Raw genomic sequence first — 24,972 nt, forward strand, 5'->3', positions numbered from 1 at the left:
CCAACATTTCTATTTGTACTCTCCTTATAATTGCATCAGTTTGTTTTGTTTCAACTGTTGACTGAAATATACAGGAAGTAAAACCAAAATGTTTCCACCTCATGGACCCCAATAGAGCCATATTAGTAGCGATAACTCAAATTTCTGGCTTTGCTGATTGTGTAGAAATCCCAACTTCAGTGGAAGTCTTCCCAAATAGTTTGGGAAGAGTTGCATGTCTCATATGAATTTGCAAGCCAGTCTGCCAGTTGCAGTCACCGAGCGGTACCTACAGTGTCCTTTCTCACCAGATCAGTCCCTACCTGGAGCTTCTCTTCTCTCTGGGACACCGAGAGGTCCTATCCCAGCATCACTGACTGATCACCCGAGGACACCACTGACCTTATGTGACCTTGTGTTTCTCGGTGGTCCCTGGGCTGCCAGTTCTCAAGGTGTTATGTTGGTGGTGGACTCAGCAAGAAAGCAGAGAAACCAGTGGTGCTCCCTTTCATTTTCTTACTTGTCTGGTTCCTTGTGGCTGCTGGGGAGGGAGAAATTGGAAGACCTCATCTGCTTGGAGGTCAGCTGAAAAACAATTTCAGCTTCTATTCCCAAAGGCTCAAAAATAAAGTCCTTTGAGTGACGCTGAAGTCCCCTTACCAGCTTATTTCTTCTGTGTGGCCTCCTATCTCCTTTCTCCACATGAGTTCATAGTGCCCCACTCTTCCTTCTTCAAAAAATAAAACATTATAATTCACATAAGACCTTGGTTGGATCCAGTAAAATCCATATACTCCATCAGGCTCACCCATGATTATGAATTATCTGAGCTCAACTGACTCTGCTGAGCTCAACCCTACTAAAGAGTAGTGGAGATTACAAGTGAATAGCCTTTGAGATAATAATCCTCTCAAGCTATCTTCTCAAATAACTTTAAGATAATATTAATAAAAGTCAAATGGTTCTAGATGGTTGTGCTCCTGTTTAGTTGCTTCAGCCATTCATCCATCTTCTTATATCTTTTCTAGAGTAAGATATCCTACCCCAGTCTAAACTGGCTACTGTATCAGGTGCCTGTGCAGTTTTGATTCTGAGTATCCCTTTACTGTCATTTCCTTGTTTTCACAATTAAGTGCACTTTTTAAAGTGCCCTCCACTTTGTATTAAATGAGCACATCTAACAGATAAAGGAAACATATGAGATAATCTTTTTTAAGAACAGACATGCCCATATATTCACTCACTTGGTTCAAATTTTGCTGGATATAGAATTTGAGATTTAAACAAAACTTTTACAATTTTGAAGTCACAGCTCCATTTGGGAGAAGGAACTAGAGGGTGGCCTCGATTTTCACCATATATAAATTTACATGATTACCAGAGTGCTTCCTTATTTTTACCAGAGTACTTCTCTTTCCATTACCTAATATTCATAGTTTACAATCCCTTTGATTAAACTTCTCCTAAGGATGAAGGGTTAGGAATATCACCTGGAAAAGGGAATGGCTACCCACTCCAATATTCTTGTCTGGAGAATTCCATGGACAGAGGTTGGCAGGCTACATCTTTGGGGTCACAGAGGGTTGGACACAACTGAGCGACTAACACAAACACACACAAGGATGAAGGAGCTCTGTGGTCTAAGTGCTTCCTAAATGGCCTTGAAACAGTCCTGATGAAGTCAGTCCCTCCTACTCCATTTATGTACAGTGGTTTGTGGTGTAACACGACTGAGCCTGTGGTGTGTACACCCTTGGTGTAAATTGGATTAATTTTCACTTTCTCACCTCCTAAGTTAGGCTTCAGATTTTCTATGTTTGCTAAGTCAGTTACTACTAATAAGCCACTTTCTACTTTTAGTATTCCATCCCCATTGCCTCTTCTTGTGATTGTTGGTTTCTGGCTTTTTATTGATTCATTTATTATTAAAATGGTGGAATTAAGAGGAAAATGAAAGTAAACGCGTGTATCAGTTTACCATGCTGTCTTAAAGAGAAGCTCAGTACAGCTTTTTATCCTTGGTTATTTGAAAAATGTTAAAGCTACAAAAAACATTCAAAAAGAGTATGATGAACATTCTTATACCTGCATATAGGTAAACTGATTGATAATAAATTGCCATATATGTTATCAACCACTCTGTGAGTGTGTGTATGTATAAGGTTGTATCAGTTTCAAATTGGAGTAAAGACACTTAAAATAGCTTTTAATTGAAAGCTAACTTTAGGATGGGCTAAATATCCATCATATGTCCACCCTTTATCTTCATTATGCAAAAATGCTTTTATGATTATGAAAAAGAAGTTAGAACTGTTTTCTCACTTCATGAAATAACAAAATTGGAGTAGACAAATTTTTACAATCTCACTTAGCTCTCAAATTTTATGATTCTATTTATAAGATATCATTTATAATTTTGAAAATGAAATAAATTTGAGTAAAATCAAAGGTTATGGAGTAAAATGTCTTATTAAAATGTTTATTTTTCTGCATAAATTCATAGTAGGCATATTGTTAGATAGGGAGGCATATTATTTGTAATTGTTTACATTGATATCTATAATTTACAAATTACCCTTATGATGTCTGAATCCATATCAATAATGAATGAGTTAATTTTGAATGGCTATTTTTGTAACTCTGGGGGCTTCCCAGATGACTCCGTGCTAAAAAATCTGTCTGCCAATACCTGCCAATGCAGGAGACCCAGGTTCCATCCCTGGGTCAGGAAGATCCCCTGGAGAAGGAAATGAAAACCCACTTCAACATTCTTGCCTGGGAAATCACATGGACAGCGGAGTTCCGTGGGCTATGGTCCATGGAGTCGCAAAAGAGTCAGACATGACTCAACAACTGCTGCTGCTGCTAAGTCACTTCAGTCGAGTCCGACTCTACGCGACCCCATAGACAGCAGCCCACCAGGCTCCACAGTCCCTGAGATTCTCCAGGCAAGGATACTGGTGTGGGTTGCCATTTCCTTCTCCAGTGCATGAAACTGAAAAGTGAAAGTGAAGTCGCTCAGTCGTGTCCGACTCTTCGCGACCCCATGGACTGCAGCCTACCAGTCTATGGGATTTTCCAGGCAAGAGTACTGGAGTGGGGTGCCATTGCCTTCTCCGGACTTAACAACTAAACAACAATAATTCATAACTTTGAGCCACCTTGTGCAAATAATTGTATTGTATAGATAATTGAACTCTAGAACCAAAGATCAAAGGTTAAAAATCCACAATATAATTTAGGATTCAACTTAATTTGGCAGTAAATAAAATCTAATATTTTTCACATTGCAGAAGAGAAAATACTACTATTAAATTTGCATGCAGTTATTATATAATATTTGCCATTCTAATAAATATAGTCTAATTTCCATTTATTTTCACTTGAATTAAATCACTTTAGAAATATAATGGCTACAGTAATGTCTTTTCTCACTTTTAATTGATTCCATTTTATGAGAGTACCTTTTCAAAATCATTATCAACAGTGTCAGTACAGTGCAAGTCACTGTCATGGCAAAGAACTTTGAGTTGAAGTAATGGTATCATTCATTTTTTTGTTTAGGAAGCCCTAATCATGGCGAGTATGGACCATCCACACTTGGTTCGATTACTGGGTGTGTGTCTGAGCCCGACCATTCAGCTGGTGACGCAGCTCATGCCCCACGGCTGTCTGCTGGATTATGTCCACGAGCACAAGGATAACATCGGCTCGCAGCTGTTACTTAACTGGTGTGTCCAGATAGCGAAGGTACGTGCCCATCATTTCTGCCTTTATACTTCCTAATCTACTACAGTTCGGGTATTTTCAATCTACTTAAATGAATTGCATCTGCTATAATAAAGGTAGGGAGATATTTACATTCAAATTACAGATCAAACTCATCGTCTATTTATATAATTTGGTGCTATTGTATGTGCTGTTTGTGTTATATTGACCAGATGCCAGAACAAATAACTTCTTGGTCAGGAGGAAACAAACTGATATACTGGATTCGCTGGACTTTTTTGTGTTTGGGTATTGTTTAGTAATGGATTCAAGGAAGAAAAGATTGAAAGTTTGAATTGCTCCATTTGCAAATGATTTTATTAGGATAGCATGCATGTTCAATTCTCAGAATTACAAATGATCAAATTCTAAATATCTTCCTAGACACTTTGATAATTTGCAATTGGTCTTTTATAGTTGTTTTTTGTGTGGGTTTTGTTGTTGTTGCTTTTTTTTTTTTTGGCTTTTTCGTTCCAGAACAGGGTCGCAGGCATATATGTATATATATATATATATATATATATATATATATATATATACACACACACACACACACTTGTGTGTGTGTGTGTGTATGATATGGTGTGGATCTCATACCTGGGAGGGTGGAGGGAGATGGATGTTGGTGAACTAGAAAACATGTACTCATATAGTCCCTTGGGACTATAGTTTTTCTCACCAGAGTTATCAGATCTTCAAAATATTTAGGAAGGGGCCAGAATTCTAGATTTTTCAATGTGATTTATCTAAATGAAAATCTTGGCTCAAACTTCTAAAGCACTCTGGGAGTCAAACAAAGCTTTCATGTCCTGCAGTCCACCAGCATGCAACTTTGGTATGTATATTCATGTTCAAAGAAACCATTTAAGATTATCTATACCAATAATATCTCTTGAAAATGTTCTTCAAGATAAATAGGTCTGAGATGAGTTTCAATTCACTGTGTCAACTCTTGTTTACCTCAAAATATTACCTGATGTTCTATAAATTCTACAGATCTGTTCATTTTAGCATTTGTATAATATAAATGACAAAATGTTAATCCAGTAGTTTTAGTCTATTTCTTTTTACAATCTAAGAATGAATAAAAATACATCATCCAAAGCAGAAATTTAAGATAACTCTTAAAATGCAAATCCCCCAATTCAAGGGAAAAGCCCACTTTGGTTTTCTGTACCATAAATCTCCATATAGTTTCCTTACGGACCATGTATTACAATTTTGTGAATATTATATGACAAACTCACAACTGAGAGGATTCTTTATGGTAATGAAGTTTGAAATATCACTCTTCAAAAACTGATTTACTTATCTAAGAACTTCTATAATTTATAAGGTGAGCTAAATATGCAATAGAAATTCTCAAGTCATCCTAGCAGTGTAAATGAAAACAAAACTAAATTTTGAACTTCTTAACTATTTTCTATATTTCCTGCAGTCTTCTTCATAATTTAGGTTTTGTCCTTAGGGATTCATGGCATTAATATATCATTTATGCAAGACCGTACTCTCTAATAATAGAAACTACTTTGAGTTCCCTGAATAATCACACTGCTTTAAACTTTCCTGCCTTTGTAAATGACATTCCTTCTGCTTAGAAATCTCTTCTCAGAGCATCTTGATTCACATAACATGATCTTTTATATCCATCAACACTGGTTGGGCTCCCTCCCCTTGTGAAGTCAACCTTATTTTCTCTCTAAACAGAAGTAACTTTTTTTTCTCCTCTGTTAGTTTGGTCATTGGTATATTGAACACATTTGTACCACTTAAATGTTATACCACATGTTTATATGACTCTGACTGTATGGCATATATATTTAGTCATTAATCTTTTCATAAATATGTGTGGACACCTACCACACATTATACATACTGAAATGTCTAGTGGTAGGACAGATGTTCAACAAATAAGACAGCTAGGTATTGGATTAAACAGTTTGATTTGATTTAGTTTTTGAAGAAAAATAATCATAAAAGAGAATTAAGGGCAAACCCCGTTGAGTCCTGAGGGAGACTTTGGCTATTAGAATAAACTTAGGCAGAGAAAAAATTACAACAGAACCCTTTATATATATGGTGACCATGTAATTTTTCATCCAAATGAACAATTTTAAGAGTGAAAGGAGACTCTATTACTAGTTATGCCGGGACAACAGGCACACAAATGTAAACAGAGCAAGGTATGTGGTAATACTGAGTAGCATGAAAAATTTGAATTTTATTATAAATGCCATGAATATTGAAGTATTTTGCCCTGGAAATGATATAATCTAATTTATTCTCTAAAAAGATCATGCCAATTTATGTATGACGATTAGATTAAGGCAATGCAAGAACTGAAATGAAGATACAAGTTAGAAGTCTGGGAGTGGTGAAAATAAGAAGTGAGTGGAATTAAGATACTTTTTTGAGACAAATTAAGGTATTTTGATTACTGATGACTGGGTGGTGAGGGAGGGATATATGGTAGTGCTGTTGCCTGAGGTAGAGAAAGCCAGTTCAGTTCAAGATGTGGCAAATTGAAAAGGTTTATTGAACATAAAAATGGAGCTATCAAATAGGTAGTTGAATTTGGTCAAGTCTATGCATGTAGATTTAAGAGTTATAAATTGTCAAGAAGTCGGACATGACTAAAATATAGTGCACACACCCACATTATAAGTATTCAAACTTATGGGAAGATATGAGATTACCTAGTAGTTACTGACTTGGTCTGATTCCTGTTTTTTTCCCAGCACCTAAAATTGGGTTTTACGTGTAGGCAGCTATTCAATATTTATTTGGTAAATATTTTGAAGTCATAAAGAAAATGAAAACAAAAAACATCCTACCTGTAAGAAGGGAGTCCTTCTTTTATCTTTTATTCCTCATTTGGGGGCAGAATTGTGTAGTGGAAACAGCAATAGAGTCAAAAGGACTTACATTAGTATGCCAGTGCCCACTTTTTGGTTTTGTGAATTTGAATAAACTATTCAACCCTTTTGAATTTTCTGTGTATTTATGGAGTTAACAATTACTACTTTTTTCTTCATCTGCAAAATGAGCACAATACTGTCTACCTGTAGGAAGCTGAAAAATAATCCTCTGCCTTCAAATATGTTATGTCCTAGCCCCAGCTTCTGAGGACATGTTAATTTAGATGTTAAAGGGCATTGTGCTGCTGTGATTAAATTAAAGATCTTGAGATAAGGAGATTATCCTGGATCATCCAAGTGGGCTATCCACATAAGTGGGAGGCAAAAGGATCAGAGTAAGGGAGAGAAGATATAAAAATGGAGTAGAGTAGGAGTGATGTGCTTGAAGATAGAGGAAGGGGGCCACAAACTGAAGCTACCAGTCAACCTCTAGAAGCTAGAAAAGACAGGGGAGTAAGTGAAAGTGAAGTTTATTCAGTCGTGTCCGACTCTTTGAGACCCCAGGGACTATACAGTCCATGGAATTCTCCAGGCCAGAATACTGGAGTGGGTAGCCTTGCCCTTCTCCAGGGGATCTTCCCAACCCAGGGATCGAACCCAGGTCTCCTGCACTGCAGGCGGATTCTTTACCAACTGAGCCACAAGGGAAGCCCAAGATCTTCCCTGAGACCTCTGGAAGAAAAGCAGGCCTGCCAACACCTTGATTTTCCTCCAGTCTGGAAACTGATTTTTGACCTCTGAAGTCCAGAACTGTAAAAAAATATATTTGTATTGTTTTAAGCCACTACATTTGTGGTAGTTAGTTATAGCAATAGAAAGTTAATAAACTTCTATTGCTATAGTGATTTGCAAATATTAAATAAAATAGCTCATGTAAAGTCCTTGGCTCAGCTCCTGAAACATGGAGTATTTAAAAACAATCTTCTTTTATTTGCTATAGGTTGAAAGCTTTGAAACAAGAGAATTTTTTCAGAAATGTCTGTAAAATATGAGTAATTTGGTCTGAGTCAACACAAGTATTTTACAGATGGCTATTTCAGTAAGTTAGAAGAGTCCATTTTTTTTTCTTTCAATTCTCACCAAAAGAGAATTTATGAAAATGAGATATCATCACAGTAATTACTCCAATACCCACTTTCATTTTGGCTGCATCCTTTTTTTATTGACAGAGTTGGTAGGAGGAGAGGTATGATGCTGTAAAATAGCCAATTTATATTTATGTTATAGAATACCAGTGAAAACTGTAAGAAGAAGGAATAATAATTATAATTAACATACGACAGTTGCTCTGTGTAAGCAACTATTCTATATATTTTATTTATTAATTAATTTTTTAATCACAAACCAGTGAGGGAAGTGTCATCAGTATGTCCTCCTCACAATAAATAGTGAGTCATAGAGAATTTAAGTTACATGACTAAACTCATACAGAGCGTAAATATTAGAATCTATGTTTTTATGTATAAGAAGAAAGTATTTCTTAAAATTTCGTCTACATTCCCAGTTTTCCTTGCATTTTTCCATCGGTACATCATTCTATAGCGGTTTATGTAATAGAAACACAAATTTAAACATCAGATTGCTTCTTATCAGCAGCCATTTTCACTCTGCATGTGCTGCCTTTAGAACTTGATTTAATTTGGTAAGCAGAGCAGAACATATTATTATTTAATGTTTGTATAATACTATATGCCTTCCTTGGGCATTATGAATGCAGGATAGAAGATAATTGTGAGAATTCCTTCTTTCAGAGTTGTTGCTAACAAGTTGGGCAAGCGGATTTTAAAAGACCACTTGGCAGAATCTGAAAAGTGTATGAGTTTAGAGTGAAGGAACTTTATGGTGAATAACACTGGTAATGATTAAATTCATGTGGATAAAGCGTGTTTTATGCAACAGGCATCTGCTGGGTGCTTTATATACTTTGTAGTATATAATATTTACTGAAATTCTAGCAGGTATGGCCCATTATTCTCCCAGTTTATAGATAAGGAAGGTTGAACAACTTAAGTCCTAAAGGACACATCAGTAGGTTGAGATACCTGGATTCTCTATCAGGTAACTCTGATGCCTGCCTGAGCCAGGTCTTGAAGCCATTCTACACGCTTTCCTTTCCAAATACATGCATCACAGAGGCTTAAAGTCACTTGCCCTCCTCCGGAATTTGAGGACTGGTGCAACTGAGCAATTGAGCACGCACACACACGCTAAGGAGCATGACATTTTTCTGTAGTTGTGTCTCATCATCACACCCATAACAGAGAAGATTCCATCATGAATAACACTTTTTACTGTCTTCATGGAAATGTTTTTATTGCCTTATCATCAGGGTCTATGTCACATTTTTCAGAATCAAGTGGGGGGAATTTTTTTCCATCTACTTTGGGAGGATTTTTTTCAACTGACTGTTTACATAAAAAATTATGGTAAAGCAAGCTCAAAACTGCTCTGTGAGGTAACATACAGTATTGATACTGATCACAAGTGATTCTATAAATTAATGATTTAAAAGGTATGGTTTGGTGTTAGTTTGTGTTAAGCATATAGACTCTAGAACCAGGCTGAATGGGTCCAAACTCCAGCTCCTCACTTATTAGCCATGTGGCCCTTGACATGTTATTTATTTTCTCTCTGTGCCCCCTGAAAATTAGCATTATAACATTACTCTTTTCATAGAGCAGTTATGAGAATAAGTTAATACTTGTGCTAAAAATGCTACTTCATGTAGAATAAGAGTGTCTACTGTTATAATTTTGGATAATATTTGAGATGAAAGCAATAAGGAAAGATACATAGCGTCCCTGACTCAATGAACATGAGTTTGAGCAAACCTCAGGAGATAGTGAAGGACAGGCAAGGATGGCGTGCTGCAGCCCATGGGGTCACAAAGAGTCAGACACAACTAAGTGACTGAATGACAACAATAATGTCATTTCAAAAATGCTCAATTTTAAAATCTCAGATATAAAAGATTTAACACTTGTTCTTACACTATGCTGAGGGTAGGAGGAGGTAATCTCATGTATAATATTTAATATTTCTAGGTTTCAGAATAAAACTTGAGTCTCCTATACTCTTATGCTTTCCTGCACAGGTTCCTAAGCTGCTTTTCTCCATGTGCTATCATCATGACCTCTAATTTTCATATCAGAAAATTGGATTGTTTGTAAGGTTGAACATGTGAAACCAGCAGTGAATTGGCAAAGAGCTGAGGTCAGGATAATTCCTTACATTAGATAGTGTGAGCAGCCCAAAGTTCTATGGATGTAGTGAATCTGTAAAACAATTAACACCAGAACTAGTGGAAACTTTGGCACAGCAAGACACTCCAGATTATCTATTTCACTGATTTAAAATTTATAAAACATGAAATTGTTTTGTCCAGTGAAATTCTACTTGAAAATCTAAGCAAATAAAACTGAGCCATATCTAAAGCAATAGCGGGTATTGAAGGGGCTTCATGGAGCCCTGAGGGATGCCTAGGTCCTCCCAGGGGCCAGCTTTAAGACCATCTGATGTGCCTATATTGAAGATGGGGAAAATGGAACCTACACAGGTGACAGAATTCATCTGAGGCCACAGGTCATAGTGACAAGGACACAATCTGAATCCGTTTATCACCCAGTGACAACTGACAGCCTGCATCTTTTACTCTGACCCCATAAGATTTGTGGACTGCTCATTTATGTTGTTCAGTCAGGAAGTCCTGTCCGACCCTTTGTGAACCCATGGACTGCAGTACAATAGGCTTCCCTGTCCTTCACCGTGTCCTGGAGTTTGCTCAAACTCATGTCCATTGAGTCAGTGATGCCATCCAGCCACCTCATCCTCTGTCACCCACTTCTCTTCCTGTCCTCAATCTTTCCCAGCATCAGGGTCTTTTCCAATGAGTCAGCTCTTTGCATCAGGTGGCCAAAGTACTGGCGCTTCAGCTTCAGCATCAGTCCTTCCAGTGAACATTCAGGGTTGGATCTGGTTTGGTCTTATTGCACCTAAGGGACTCTTAAGAATTCTCTCTGGCACCACAGTTCAAAAGCATCAGTTCTTCAGTGCTCAGCCTTCGTTATGGTCCAACTGTCACATCTGTACATGACAATTGGAAAAACCATAATTTAGGTGAAATAACTACTGTGGTATTAGAGAGATTGAGTCTAAAAGATCATATACCTCTCATTATAATTTTTAAGTGATCTAATGAGCTTTTTCTCTTCCTGGGATACTAAATGAGAGACAGCTTATTTTTACTTTCAAGTACTTTTGTGTTTTCAGTTTACCTTCCAAGGGCTTTTTTTCTTTAAATCTCTCTTTTCTAACAATAGTTTTTCCTCTCCATCTTTATATCAGGATGTCTAATAACATTGCAGCCTCCCAAATTGGTGATAAAGCACCTGGCTGAATTTGAATCATATTTCTTCCCTCCCTGAAACAATCTCCTGCTTTTTATTTATGTGCCAAATTCTCATTGCCTGAAAGGAGGATGATATAAAAGAGGTAGTAAGGAATAAGAGAGCATCTCGATTGTACCAGATGAAAATGAAGTTTATGGAGGCATTTTCTAGAGCACAGGTCTCAGAATTGCACTGAAGCCTTAATTATTTCCTGGGGTTTGCATGAAATATGAAGGTCTCTCCCTTAGAGAAGTCATTTAGGTTGTTTCTTGTCTAACCTATAAAATAGCAAGCTTCTCTTTTGCTTTGCTTTGCCTGCGCCTTTGTTTGGCATGCTGAGTGATTCTAATTCAGCCAGGAAGATTCCCCATTCTATAAATGGCAACAGTTTTCATTCAGCTACCATGCACAACCACAAAGTAAAGAACTTAATTTCTTTACTGTACTTTTAGTGTACTGTTTTTTGACATAAAAGTGAAAGCTTTCCAATCCGAATGGATGAAGTTGTACTTTATGTGTGTAAAGTGTTCACAATTATGTCAATTAGTCATGATTATGTGGATGAAGCTGGGTAGTATAGCACATTTTAGGAGTACAGTGATTTTCCCAAATGCAGAATCAAAGTGGCAGGACCTGTTTGTCTGGGTTATGGCTTCCCCGTGGCTTTTGTTTCTAAAATATGGAGGTAGATGGGTGTTATAATATTGCTATCAGGAAGTTGTGACAGATATTCGTGATCTTTCAGATATATGCCTGCAATGTCATTCTTCCTACAAATTTCAAGATGTTTACAGTAATTCAGAGGGTTAGGACTTGCATTTTGCTGCACATAGGAGAAGCAAAGGATGAGGAGATCAAGCAATCTGACTGGAAACAGGAAAACCATATTGGGACTGAAGACAAAACACAGATTTACTTCCTCTTGTTGTTGTTAATTGTTCAGTTGCTTAGTCATGTCCAACTCTTTGAGACCCCATGGACTGCAGCATATCAGGCTTGCCTGTCCTTCACCATCTCCCAGAGCTTGCTCAAACTCATGTCCATTGAGTTGGAGATGCCATCCAACAATCTCATCCTCTGTTGACCCCTTCTCCTTCCGCCTTCAACCTCTCCCAGCATCAGGGTCTTTTCTAGTGAGTCAGCTCTTCACATCAGGTGGCCAACGTATTGGAGCTTCAGCTTCAGCATCAGTCCTTCCAATGAATATTCAGGACTGATTTCCTTGAGGATTGACTGGTTGGATCTCCTTGCAGTCCAAGGGACTCTCAAAAGTCTTCTCCAACACCACAGTTCAAAAGCATCAATTCTTTGATGCTCAGCTTTCTTTATAGTCCAGCTCTCACATCCATACATGACTACTGGAAAAACCATAGCTTCGACTATACAGGCCTTTGTTGGCAAAGTAATGTCTCTGCTTTTTAATATGCTCTCTATTTTTGTCTTAGCTTTTCTTCCAAGGAGCAAGTGTCTCTTAATGTCATGGCTGCAGTCACCATCTACAGTGATTTTGGAGCCCAAAAAAATAAAGTCTCTGTTTCCATTGTTTCCCTTTCTATTTGCCATGAAGTGATGGGACTGGATGCCATGATCTTCATTTTTTGAATGTTGAGTTTTAAGCCAATTTTTTCACTCTTCTCTTTCACTTTCATCAAGAGGCTCTTTTTTCCTCCTTGCTTTCTGCTCTAAGGGTGGTGTCATCTGCATATCTGAGGTTATTTATATTTCTCCCAGCAGTCTTGATAACAGTTGGATGTGCTTCATCCAGCCTGGCATTTCATGTGATGCACTGTGCATATAAGTTAAATAAGCAGGGTGACAATATATGTTCTTGATATACTCATTTCCCAATTTGGAACCAGTCAGTTGTTCTATGTCCCATTCTTACTGTTGCTTCTTGACCTTCAGACAGGTTTCTCAGGAGGCAGGTCAGGTGGTCTGATATTCCCATCTTTTGAAGAATTTTCCACAGTTTGTTGTGATCCACATAGTTCCTCTGCACCTGCTCAAATTCTTCTCCAGAAAGTTTTTAAATTTATTCTGAAATAATTTTAGATTCAGAGGAAGTTACAAAAAATTGAAAGAGTATTTCCATTTGTTCCTCATCAATTTCCCTACTGAAAACATTTTGCATAATCATAGTACAATATTGCAACCAGGAATTTGACACTGGTACAACCCCTAGAGTTTATTCAGATTTCAACAGTTTTATATAAATTTTCATGTATGTCTGTGTGTACAGAAATGAAATGAAAGTGTTAGTCACTCAGTCGTGTCTGACTCTTTGTGACCCCATGGACTGTAGTCTGCCAGGCATCTCTGTCTGTGGAATTCTCCAGGTAATAAATCTGGAGTGGGTAGCCATTCCCTTTCCCAGGGGATCTTCCTGACCCAGAGATCAAAGCTGGGTCTCCTGAATTGCAGGCAAATTCTTTTCCAAATGAGACACCAGGAAAGCCCCCTGTGTGTGTATAGTGAAGTGAAGTTGCTCAGTCGTGTATGACTCCTGCGACCCCGTGGACTGTAGCCTACCAGGCTCCTCCGTCTATGGGCTTTTCCAGGCAAGAACACTGGAGTGGGTTGCCATTTCCTTCTCCGGGGTATCTTCCCAACCCAGGGATTGAACGCGGGTCTCCCGCATTGTAGGCAGATGCTTTACCGTCTGAGCCACCAGGGAAGCCCCTGTGTGTGTGTGTGGTTCTATGCAATTCTATCTCGTGTGTTGATTTATATAACTACCACCACATCAACGTATAGAAGCATTTCATGACCTCATATCATCCCCTTAAAGCCTCCTACTTCTTTGTTTTTAATTGTTCTTAAGTCTTGCCATGATCTATGTTTGTAATAATGACATTTTTATTGGAAAGCTTTACAATGTTATGTTAGTTTCTGCTCTACAATTAAGTGAATCAGTCACATGCATACATATATTCCCTCCCTCTTGGACCTCTCTCTCACATGACTTATTTTTAAGACACTTTTTTTAAAATTTACTATGTTTTCCACATGATAGTAGCCTTTAATATGGTGATACATATTACTGTTGTCTAGCTGCTAAGTTGTGTCCAACTCATTTCCAACCCCATGGACTGTAGCCAGCCAGGCTCCTCTGTCCGTGGAATTTTCCAGGCAAGAATACTGGAGTGGACTGCTATTTCCTTCCCCAGAGAATCTTCTTGACCCAGGGGAAGAAACCACATCTCCTGCATTGACAGGTGGATTCTTTACCATTCAGCCACCAGAGAAGCCACAGTGAGATATATATATATACATATATATGTGTATGTATATATATAATACTGCTTCATTCTAGCATTAGTAATTTGGAAAAGTCATACTTCAAAGGATATCCTCTATAGATTTGCACAAAAAATATTCTCAACAGTGACTATGAAGAAGAGAAACCAAGTTTCTCTCCAACTACATAACTGTGTAGTTATGTGACCTAAGAGGGATGCAGCAGTCAAAATGTAGTATTAGATCCTCTTACAAATACTTAGTGGGAACATCTACACTCCTACTTCTGTGCCTTCTAATTACCGTAGGAAAGTGGTTTAGCAGGTCACTGGCTGCAGAAGAGAGAGAGCACATTCAAACCCAGAAGGGCATGCAGCCAGAAGGGAGGAAAATTAGGTTAATAATGAAGACAGACTGAAAGTGAGTGAGAAAAAGCAGTAAAAGCTTTATGCTCAATCTTCTACATTCTGAAAATGTTCAAAAATTTAGAATAATTATATTTAGTACCATATGACATAAAGTGTACATAGCTTGTATGATATATATGTATGTATGCTTTCAAATATAAATATACACATATACATGCATGCTTTCATCTATATTTTGAATATAAATATATTAGTAAGATGAATTTATGTAGCCAAAATTTCACACCAGCCAATTAAATATGGGAAGGAACACAGGTGAGGAGAGTCATTTATCATCATGATTAGAAATATTAGGCCAAACGGTACTTGCACAAATTTTTATTTTTCATTGTCTAAATTTGATTGATGAAAAGGAGCTTGTTGATGTTTATTATTTTTCATCAGGGTAAGGTGAGAGTTGAACAGAATATATGTATAGCTGTGGAAAGAAAGGGGAGCTGAGTGGTTATGAGAACATGAACAGTGGCAATGGGTCAAAGATTTTATCCTTCATTAAGAAGCTGTTTCCTATACTCAGTATCTACAGCATCACAAAATGAACAAAGGATGAGCTTAATGACAGTCATCTATCAGCTAGCTACATTTTCAGCTTCAGGATTCTGTTATTCCCAATGCTCTATGCCTTGACAAGGTTGATTGTATAATTATGATACTACATCACCCACTCCTAGTGCACGTTCACTGGTGAGGACCAGAACTAGGGACTTTGATGATCATTGCCCCAAGCCAGCACATTAGCATGAATATAGTTTACTAATGGGGCTACTCTATTAGAAACTGTAGTATAAGGTTTAAACCAAGGATTTTGTTATGAAGTCCCTTGTAGATTAAATGTCAGATTATAATGAGCTTTAAAATTAAAAATATTATGTTTTAAGACAAAATGAATGATTCCCTTGAATTTTCATTTTCTGTCTGGTATGTACTAAGAATTACCAGTTATTCTGCTAAATTGATACAGAATTTATAAAGCTTTCACAAGAGTGCATAAGTGCTAAATAAAAGAATATCCTTAAGTTAATTTCTCTACAAAATTGAAGAATTCCATAAAAATATAGCTAATATGGGTTGGGGTGGTTTTTATGAGATCAATACTGTTCTTAATCTGTGTGCTGGTACTCAATTTGTGAAATATATATATATATATATATATATATATATATATATATATATATTTTCAAAAGAAGTTTCAGCCTACTTGTTTATATTTTGCTTGAAGGTGTTTAGATGGCTATTTCTTTAAAGCTTTGGCACATCAAGTCAGAACACATACTGAAATGACTCAGTTTCTGCTATTGACTGGAAAAAATGTTTGGCAATCCTTAAACCAAGAGTGTACAGGTGGTGTTTCATGGTGAGATTGAAAAAATTTCATAGATTATTCCCAGTCCCTGGTATCCAATCACTCATGATTGGTACTGATCAGAGCTTGTGTGGAGCATGTTGTCTTGTCCTGGTTGTGTTTCAAGTAGATCGACAATGCTAGGTCACGGCAGAAACAATAATGGAAAGTAGTGGTCCTTATGTCTCTTTAACCTAAGTGTTCATGAAGCAAGATGAATCCTGTAGCCAAATCAGCTAACACTTGCACTGAGGCTATGGCTTAATATTGGGCTAAGGACTTTACATGATATATCTCTTTAATTTATTTTATTGAAGTATGTGAAAGTGAAAGTCAGTCATGTCTGACTCTTTGTGACCCCATGGCAAGGAATTTTCCAAGCCAGAATACTTGAGTGGGTAACTCTTTCCCTTCTCCAGTGGATCTTCCCAACTCAGGGATCTAACCCAGGTATCCCATATTGCAGGCAGATTCTTTACCAACTGAGACACCAGGGAAGCCCTTATTGAAGTATAGTTGATTTTATAATATTGTGTTAATTTCTACTGTACAACAAACTGATTCACTTACATATATATACATTATTTTTCATATTGTTTTCCCTTACAGTTTATCACAGGATATTGAATATAGTTCTTTGTGTTATACCATAGGACTTTGTCATTTATCCAGCCTATAATTCTTACAATAAACTATGGAATAGATACAGTTGTATGTTTAAATGACTTAATATATATAAACTATCCTGCACAGTACATGGTACATCCTCATACTCAATAACATTAACTATCATCACTCACATTGTTATTACTCATATAATTCCCATTTTAAATGAAAAACCAGAGACTCACAGAAGTTATATATCTTATATTAGGTCACTAAACTAATATGCATGAACAGATGATACTGGTACAAGTATATTTAAGCATTTCCTCATGTGACCTCAGATCATATTATATGAGCTAGAGACAGGACAGGACAGTGAACTCAAATTGATAGTATTCCTGCCTAACTAGTTCTGCATCTTAATTAGATAACTGAAGGAACTATTGGATTGGCCAAGAAGTTCATTTGGGCTTTTCCATAGCATCTTACAGAAAAACACAAAAGAACTTTTTGGCCAACTCAATGTTTCTTATTTCCTGTCTTAATCTGTAAAATTTAGCATGTAAAATTATTTAATCCAGGTAACTTTTTACATAATTTTGTGGGCGAGAGAGCATACTATGTATATCTAAATAATGACTTAATTTCTTCTAGAATCACAATGTTAGTCATAGCTACTCATGTTATTATGGTCCCGTAATTTTTTTTAATTAAACCTAATCAAGTGAAATGACAGTCCATTTAATTATTACCTTTATCTGAAAAGATACCAGTATAATGCATATGGCACTTACGAACTATCACTTTATCAAAATGTCCCTATATGCAGTGAGACTTTAACAGAGGCTTCTTATAGGACAACAGTCTCTCCATGCTTTTGATCTTATTCATGGGTGCCCCAAGGTATCTGCCCATAGATACCACATTTTCATCAATCATTGTGGTAGCGGAAAACTTTTTTTTCTTTAACTTTCATTCCCCAAAAGACTGGCTTGGAAAAAACATTATTGAAAACTTCCTTTAAATCAGATTCAAGATATTACAGTAGCGTTTGCTAGAGTCTGTCAACATTTCCATTATAAACCCATATTTTCCAGGTTTATTACTAAGCTGTAAAATTTTCCTGGGGACTCTGATACAAACTACAGAATTTCAGCCCAAAGCAATTTTTATCATCATTCAAATATTGAGATTTTTCAAGTCATGATTGTTTTTTAAAATGCCACAAAAGTCAAACACTTTGGGGCACACCCACTCATTTTAAGTCTTTTATAAAATGTAACATTAAAAGCAATTTATTTCTCATAAGAAACAAAAAAGTAGATAAGTAGGATCTCAAGGCCTGAAGGGGAAATTTTGTGAGCCCAGACAGACTTATTTCCTTATGATTTGGGGGGCTAATTTACTATTTAGATAGAAATTTTTAACATTACTACAATAAGCTTTCAAGAAATTGGCACCATATGGGTCTGAAAGAAATTGGATGGTAGGCAAGGGAGAATTAAATAAAGACTGAACATGCAACCCACAGAAATAATATTCTCAGAGCTGTGGATGTTGCTGCCATCTGAGATAGTGCCATGTGTTTTGTTTTGTTTTGGTCTCCCTACTGGTGAGTCTAAGAAAGGCTGATAAACAGTTTATAGACTGTTAAAATATCAGGTGGACTACTAAAATCAGGAATTTTATCGGCAAAACAACCCCCACTGCAACTTAATTGAATTTCTTTTCAACAGAAATTACTACGTTGGAAGTTCTAAATTTTTCTATCCCCAAAACACATATAACACAGACAGGAAAAATATAGATTCTTTATTCTCCCAGCTTACTCTTACACCTCTCTAAAAATAAGATGTGTTTAACGGGAAAATACTACCTGGACATACTCTTCCCTGTTAGGTCTGAATGAATTTTAAAACCTACACTTTGGGTCAGATAAGGTGGGTAAATTAGTTATACTTTATATCCTTGAAGAATTGTGATTTCAGGACTTAGAGAAGTCACTCCTGAGGGAATTCTAGTCATGAATAATTCTAAAGCACTTGCACTCTTGTATATATAAAGGGGAATCTGTGTTTCAGTGTAACGGAGAGAAAACCAGACAGAAGAAATTTTACTACATTGGCCACGCTTAATCAAAGCCATCAAATGATATTCCCAAGTCCCTAAAGTAAATGGAATAAGGTTTAAGATACAGACTTTCAAGACAACCTCTGATAGGTTCCTATTTTCACTAATTTATACACATAACAGATGGTATTCTATTAAGGTTTATATGTATCTTTACATGAACATGACCTGGAGTATAGAGGAGAAGATGTGAAATGACAAGACTTCTTATACTGGTCATAATAGAGTAAATTCATATGTATATCACTGACAGGCCTAAGAGCTGAATTTAAATTCTTTATAAAGTAAAATTTCGAAAGCAGGTTAAAGATGTTAATCAAATATGCACGCATATTAGAAGGGAGTTCCCCAGGAGATATGGACACTTAAGACTTTTTACTGGTTTCTTTCTAGCTGGAAGCCCAAATTGTAAACATCTGAACACAATATAGGGAGGCAGGAGAACCCTTAGGAGGCTGTTTAACAGTTTGTATAACAGATAAATGATGTTCTCAACAAAAGCAATATCTATGGGCATTAAAATCAGGAGAACAAGAGGGCTCCTATAATTACTGGATGATGGATGAATGATTATGTTTGGTGATATGCTTTGTAAATTACCATACCTAAAATAAATGGCAGATATGCTAGCTTATGTCTAATTTTCAGAGTTTAGCAGGCTTTTGAATTAGAAAACTCTGACAAAATTTATTTGGTCATCCTCTTTAGTAAACTCTGTTCCTTGGCATGATAATGCTTCTTTAGTTTTCTCTGACTCTGTCTCTGTCTCTCTTCATCTGAGGCTTCCAATTCAGGGCTCATTTACCAGATAGTCTTCAACCTTGGCTCACATATCATATTGAATGTTTAGAAGTATGGTCACTCGAATAGCACAAAAGTTCTAGCTAGTATTTGTTCCCAAAGACATAGAAGTACAGCAGTGCCATAGAAAAGAGTTTCCACAAGTCCTATGGATCACTGTTACAGGGGCTGCAGTCAGACTAACAGGGGAAGGAGAGGAGAATGGAAAGATGGGGGTGAAGTCAGGATTCTTCTCTTCCATTCTACAGTGTCAACAGCCAGCAGCCCCCAGCAAAGAGGTGGTTTTCCTGCACTGTTTTCGAGAAAAACTATTTAGGGGAAGCCACCAAAGACTACTTCAATCTGATGCCCAAACAGTCCAGCACTGATGGAACTATTCTAGCAACCTGCAGGCCATGTGCTATGTTTATCTTTCTGCCTAAGGCACTCACCAATTATGTATACTATAAATGTAACCTGATCTCCCTTCTGGGGTGAGAGAGTGAAGGACTTGAGGAATGCTTTCTATGCTCCAGTTTATTAAAGAGGGTGAAGAGTTCCTAGGTAGAAGGAAAGTAATAGATCCAAGAAGAAATACTGAAAATCAAAAGCATCTAGGTAATGAGGTCAGTATCAATATAAGAAATATGGAAACCCCCTTCACCATGTATCACGTCTTGGCTTTGGCTCAGTTAATCCTTCTAAGACTTAGACTCTTCATTTGTAAAATGGTGGTTACAGAAGTGCTTACCTGGTAGAGTTGTGAGCCTTAATATAACTCACATTTTGGTTAACATATGTAAAGAGTCTAGTTTAGTACAATACCTGCTGGATTGTTAAGAGTTTAATCATGCCTCATCCTAAGTGAGAACTTATCAAACTTCACAATGACAATAGTGATAAAATGGTATATTAAACAATCAGAAATAAACATGTGTCAAGAAGAAAAAGAGGAAAATATGTATCAATGAAAATTACAACAGCTATAAGCATTTGCACTTATCCCATTGGATAAAGGCCTGATTAAGAACATTCACACAACCAATTACAATGACATCTTCCCTGAGATTGAACTTTGGTACTTAGTTAATCCTTGCTAAGGAAAAGGGAGACAGCTATATGATCTGACTAGAATATTCAGTGGCAGGCTCTTTGTCTGGGTATGTAAGACAAGACTAAACAAACCAACCAAATTTAACCACAAATCATGCTGAAATGAATACTACCATTATAATGACAGAGCTATATCTCCAAGATTTGGACTTTGAAGTCTTGAATAAGAAACTAATATATAGTCTATGGAGAAACAGGCACAGCTTGAGTTCTTCTTATTATTTTGAAAAGACAGAAGGACCTTGAAAGTGAACAATAAACTATATAGATGGAATCCAAGAGTGGAATTTTATTTCATTTTTAAAAATTCCATGGCTTATCAAAACACTGAGCTCTTGGTAAAGAAATAGCATACATCTCCTGAGATCTAAGCAAAATATATTTGACTAGTGATTTCTATGTTTGACTGAGAAGGCTTTAAAGAAATAGAGAAATATCACACTGCACCCACCATTCCCCTCAAAAGAGGGAAGGGCAAGTGTAACAGATTTTTATACATAATCACAGGGCTTCCCTGGTGATTCAGACAGTAGAGAATCCACCTGCAATGCAGGAGACACAAGAGATGTGGTTTTAATTCCTGGGTCAGGAAAATCCCCTGAAGAAAGGAATGGCAACCCACTCCAGTATTCTTGCCAGAGAAATCCCACCCCTGGTGGGCTACAGTCCGTGGGGTTGCAAAAAGTCAGACATGGCTGAGGTAAGCATGTAAGCATATACATATTCACAAAAAAGGGCATAATTGACCTCTTCATCCAGAAACAAATAGTATGTATTTGTGTGTGTGTGTGTGTGTGTGTGTGTTAGTGTAATCTACCATTTATGGGTTTAGAAGAATAACCATGAAAGAATTGCTTATCTCTTGGGAGGAAAAAATAACAATCTTTCTCTGCTGACCTTATTCAGGATTCAAAATTAACTATACTAACTCACCACATTATAACACTAGTAGCATTGTATGCTATAACACTAATTATATCCAATTTCTCAAAATGAGAAAACAAACATAAACAGATTTTAAGTCCTTTTTTAATTTATCTACCCAGGCAGTGAAACTGTGGTTTTAGAAATAATCAGTGACCAAGCCAAAGATAATTTTCTAGTTCTTGTCTTAACCTCTCTGAAACGTTCATCAGTATGACATTTTGCAATTCCCTTTGCTTAATATCTTTTGTGGAAAAAAAAAAAATCATTCTCTCGTGTCTCTATTCAGGTTTCAAAACTCAAATGCCATCTTCTCCTTAAACATTATCCAGTTTTTTCTCTGTTCCCATCAGTGTTTGCTGCCTCCTGGATGCAGTTTTAGGACTTAAAAACATCTGTTTTTTAATTGGAGTATAATAGATTTATGATGTTGTGCTATAATAGTTCCTGCTGTACAATGAAGTGAACCAGCTATATAGGTACATATATCCCCTCTCTCTCATACATCCCTCCTATACTCCCCCATCCCACCTATCTAGATCATCAGAGAGCACCAAGCTGAGGCTCCTACTAGCTATCTATTTTACAAAGATTTATGTATATATGTCAATCCTGATCTCCCAATTTGTCACACTTTCCTCTTCCCCCACACCTCATGTCCACATGTTCATTTTCTGCATATGTGTCTCTATCCATGCCCAGGAAATAGGTTCATCTGTACCATTTTTCTAGATTCCACATATGTACATTAATATATGATATTTGTTTTTCTCTTTCTAACTTACTTCACTCTGTATGATAGACTCTAGGTCCAGGCACATGTCTACAAATGTCCCAGTTTTGTTCCTTTTCATGGCTGAGTAATAGTCCATTGTATATAGCTACCATATCCTCTTTAGCCATCCACCTGTTGTTGGGCATTTAGTCTGTTTCCATGTTCCTGCTATCATAAATATATCTGCAGTGAACATTAGGGAATGTGTATCATTTTGAATTATGGTTTTCTCAGGCTATATGCCCAGTAGTGGATTGCTGGGTCATATGGTAGTTCTATTTTTATTTATTTTTATTTTTTAAAAATAACCTTCATAGTGTTCTCCACAGTGACTATATCAATTTGCATTCCCATCAACAGTGTAAGAGGTTTCCCTTTTCTCCACACCCTCTCCATTATTTATTATTTGTAGATTTTTTGATGATGGCCTGTATGAGGTGATACCTCATTATAGCTTTGATTTGCATTTCTCTAATAATTAGTGATGTGGAGCATCTTTTCATGTGCCTATTAGCTATCTGTATATCTTATTTAGAGAAATGTCTATTTAGGTCTTTCACCCACTTTTTGATTGGATTATTTGTTTCTTTTGGTATTGAGCTGCGTGAGTTGCTGGCATATTTTGGAAATTAACCCTTTGTCCATTGCTTCATTTGCAAATATTTTCTTTCATTCTGAGGGTTGTCTTTTCATCACATTTATAGTTTCTTTTATTGTTGTTTAGTTGGCAAGTCATATCCAGCTCTTTTTGACCCCATGGACGGCAGCATGCGAGGCTTCCCTGTCCCTCACTGTCTCCCAGAGTTTGCCCAAGCTCTTTACTGTACAAAAGCTTTAAGTTTAATTGGGTTCCATGTGTTTAATATTTGCCTTTGAATTGTAATTATTTGTACAAATTTCTCTCCTCTACTAGATTGTGATTCTTAAGGGGTAGAGACTATGTATTCTTTATGTTTGTGTTTCTACCAGTTAGTGCAACATTTTACTGCAGAGTGAGTGCTCAAAATAAGTATATGTTCAATATATGTTAAAAACAAATAATACATATATACATATTTTTTACATAAACAGACATATTAGCGGGTGGGTGTGACTAAAGTTTATGAGTGACAGTATCTTTATAATCATACTTAGAGAATGAATAATAAGCAAAACAAGCTTGAATTGTTTTCACAAGGCAATAAATTTGGTATCAGCAATATTACCAAGAATTACTAGACTGAGATTTAACAGACATTTACATGTCTTATATATATATCAAGGATGTACACAAGAAAACAGCATATAAAATCAAGGACAGGTGAAGAAGTCTGGCACAAACTTGAAAATAGCATTATCACAAAGGCTATGGTACAGAATGGGTTAAGGCTATGTAAAGTGCAACTAGCAATGAAATGGATTTCAAAAATTTAAGTTTTCAACATAAGAAAGAATTGTTCCACTGCTTGGGAACTTTAAGTCATGATAAAGAAAACATCAAACCAAACCAGAAAAAAGAAAAGAAGCACATTTTTAAAAAAACACTCATTTCTACCTTCTGTGTTAGTAAGAATCTTCTTGACACTAGCGAGGTTGGAGGAGGCATATTAATATGGTACTAAAATATCAGATGAGGCTTCCCTAGTGGCTCAATGGTAAAGAATCTGCCTGCCAATTCAGGAGACACAGATTCAATCCCTGATCTGGGAAGGTCCTCTGGAGAAGGAAATGGCAACCCACTCCAATATTTTTGCCTAGAAAATTCTATGGACAGAGGACCCAGACAGGCTACAGTCCATGGGGTCGCGAAGAGTCGGAAATGACTTAGCAACTACAAAACAACAGCAACAAAACATCAGACAGAGGAAAAGATAAATGACTCACTAAGTCCTTTAAATGACTTCAAATGAATTATATTCCAATCATGTGTAGTTTGTTCCTGGGAACTTAACTAGAATTCCTGAAGCATTTTGGAAAGCAGAAAGGGGGCCAGAAAATTCAGTGTATATATTATGTTTGTTTGTTTGCTTGTTTATTTCAAAATGTAGACTATAGAAAACTGTATCTGAATCACTAGGTATAAAGAAATGATTTTGAATTCTTAGAAAAGGAAGGATTCCACAGAATCACAGATGTATTCATTTAAAATTAATCAAATTCATAAGTTTATTAGATGGATGGGCTAGACAAGATATGTCCATTTTGGCAAGGCACTGGCAAATTTTTCATAATGATGAGGTCTTGAAACATTATGGTAAAATTAAAATTGTTCAGTGCTGGTTTGGTAGAAATAATCTTACCAAACAGCTTGGATTAATATACCAATACCAACCTGGGTAATTCTAGTAGTATTTTAGAGAATATTCTTGGCCCTGTTAGGTCATATGTTTTATTGATTGCATGGATGAAGATGTGTTATGCTTTAACTTAGATAAAGCTGTCAGGAGTTAATACCTTCTTTAAAATGACAAAATCAAATGTTCCCTGTATCTGGAGTTAACACTGTGATGAATATGTGTAAAATTCAAATTCTTATACTGCTTTTTTTTACACAGTCAGTGCATGGGGAAAACTGGTTAAATGGGAATGCATATTAAAGAGACTG

At 36.6% G+C, this 24,972-nt stretch overlaps 1 protein-coding gene across 4 annotated transcripts in view; it reads left to right on the forward strand.

Moving 5' to 3' along the window:
- Positions 1-24,972, forward strand: part of ERBB4 (erb-b2 receptor tyrosine kinase 4) — a 1,218,836-nt gene that overhangs the window by 1,037,148 nt on the left and 156,716 nt on the right. For all 4 annotated transcript variants that reach the window (XM_043910154.1, XM_043910156.1, XM_043910155.1 and 1 more), the window contains exon 20: positions 3,544-3,729. In XM_043910154.1, the coding sequence (XP_043766089.1) occupies positions 3,544-3,729 (186 nt within the window). The remainder of the gene's footprint in view (positions 1-3,543; positions 3,730-24,972) is intronic.

Source organism: Cervus elaphus, chromosome 8, assembly GCF_910594005.1.
Source record: "Cervus elaphus chromosome 8, mCerEla1.1, whole genome shotgun sequence".
Taxonomy (NCBI): domain Eukaryota; kingdom Metazoa; phylum Chordata; class Mammalia; order Artiodactyla; family Cervidae; genus Cervus; species Cervus elaphus.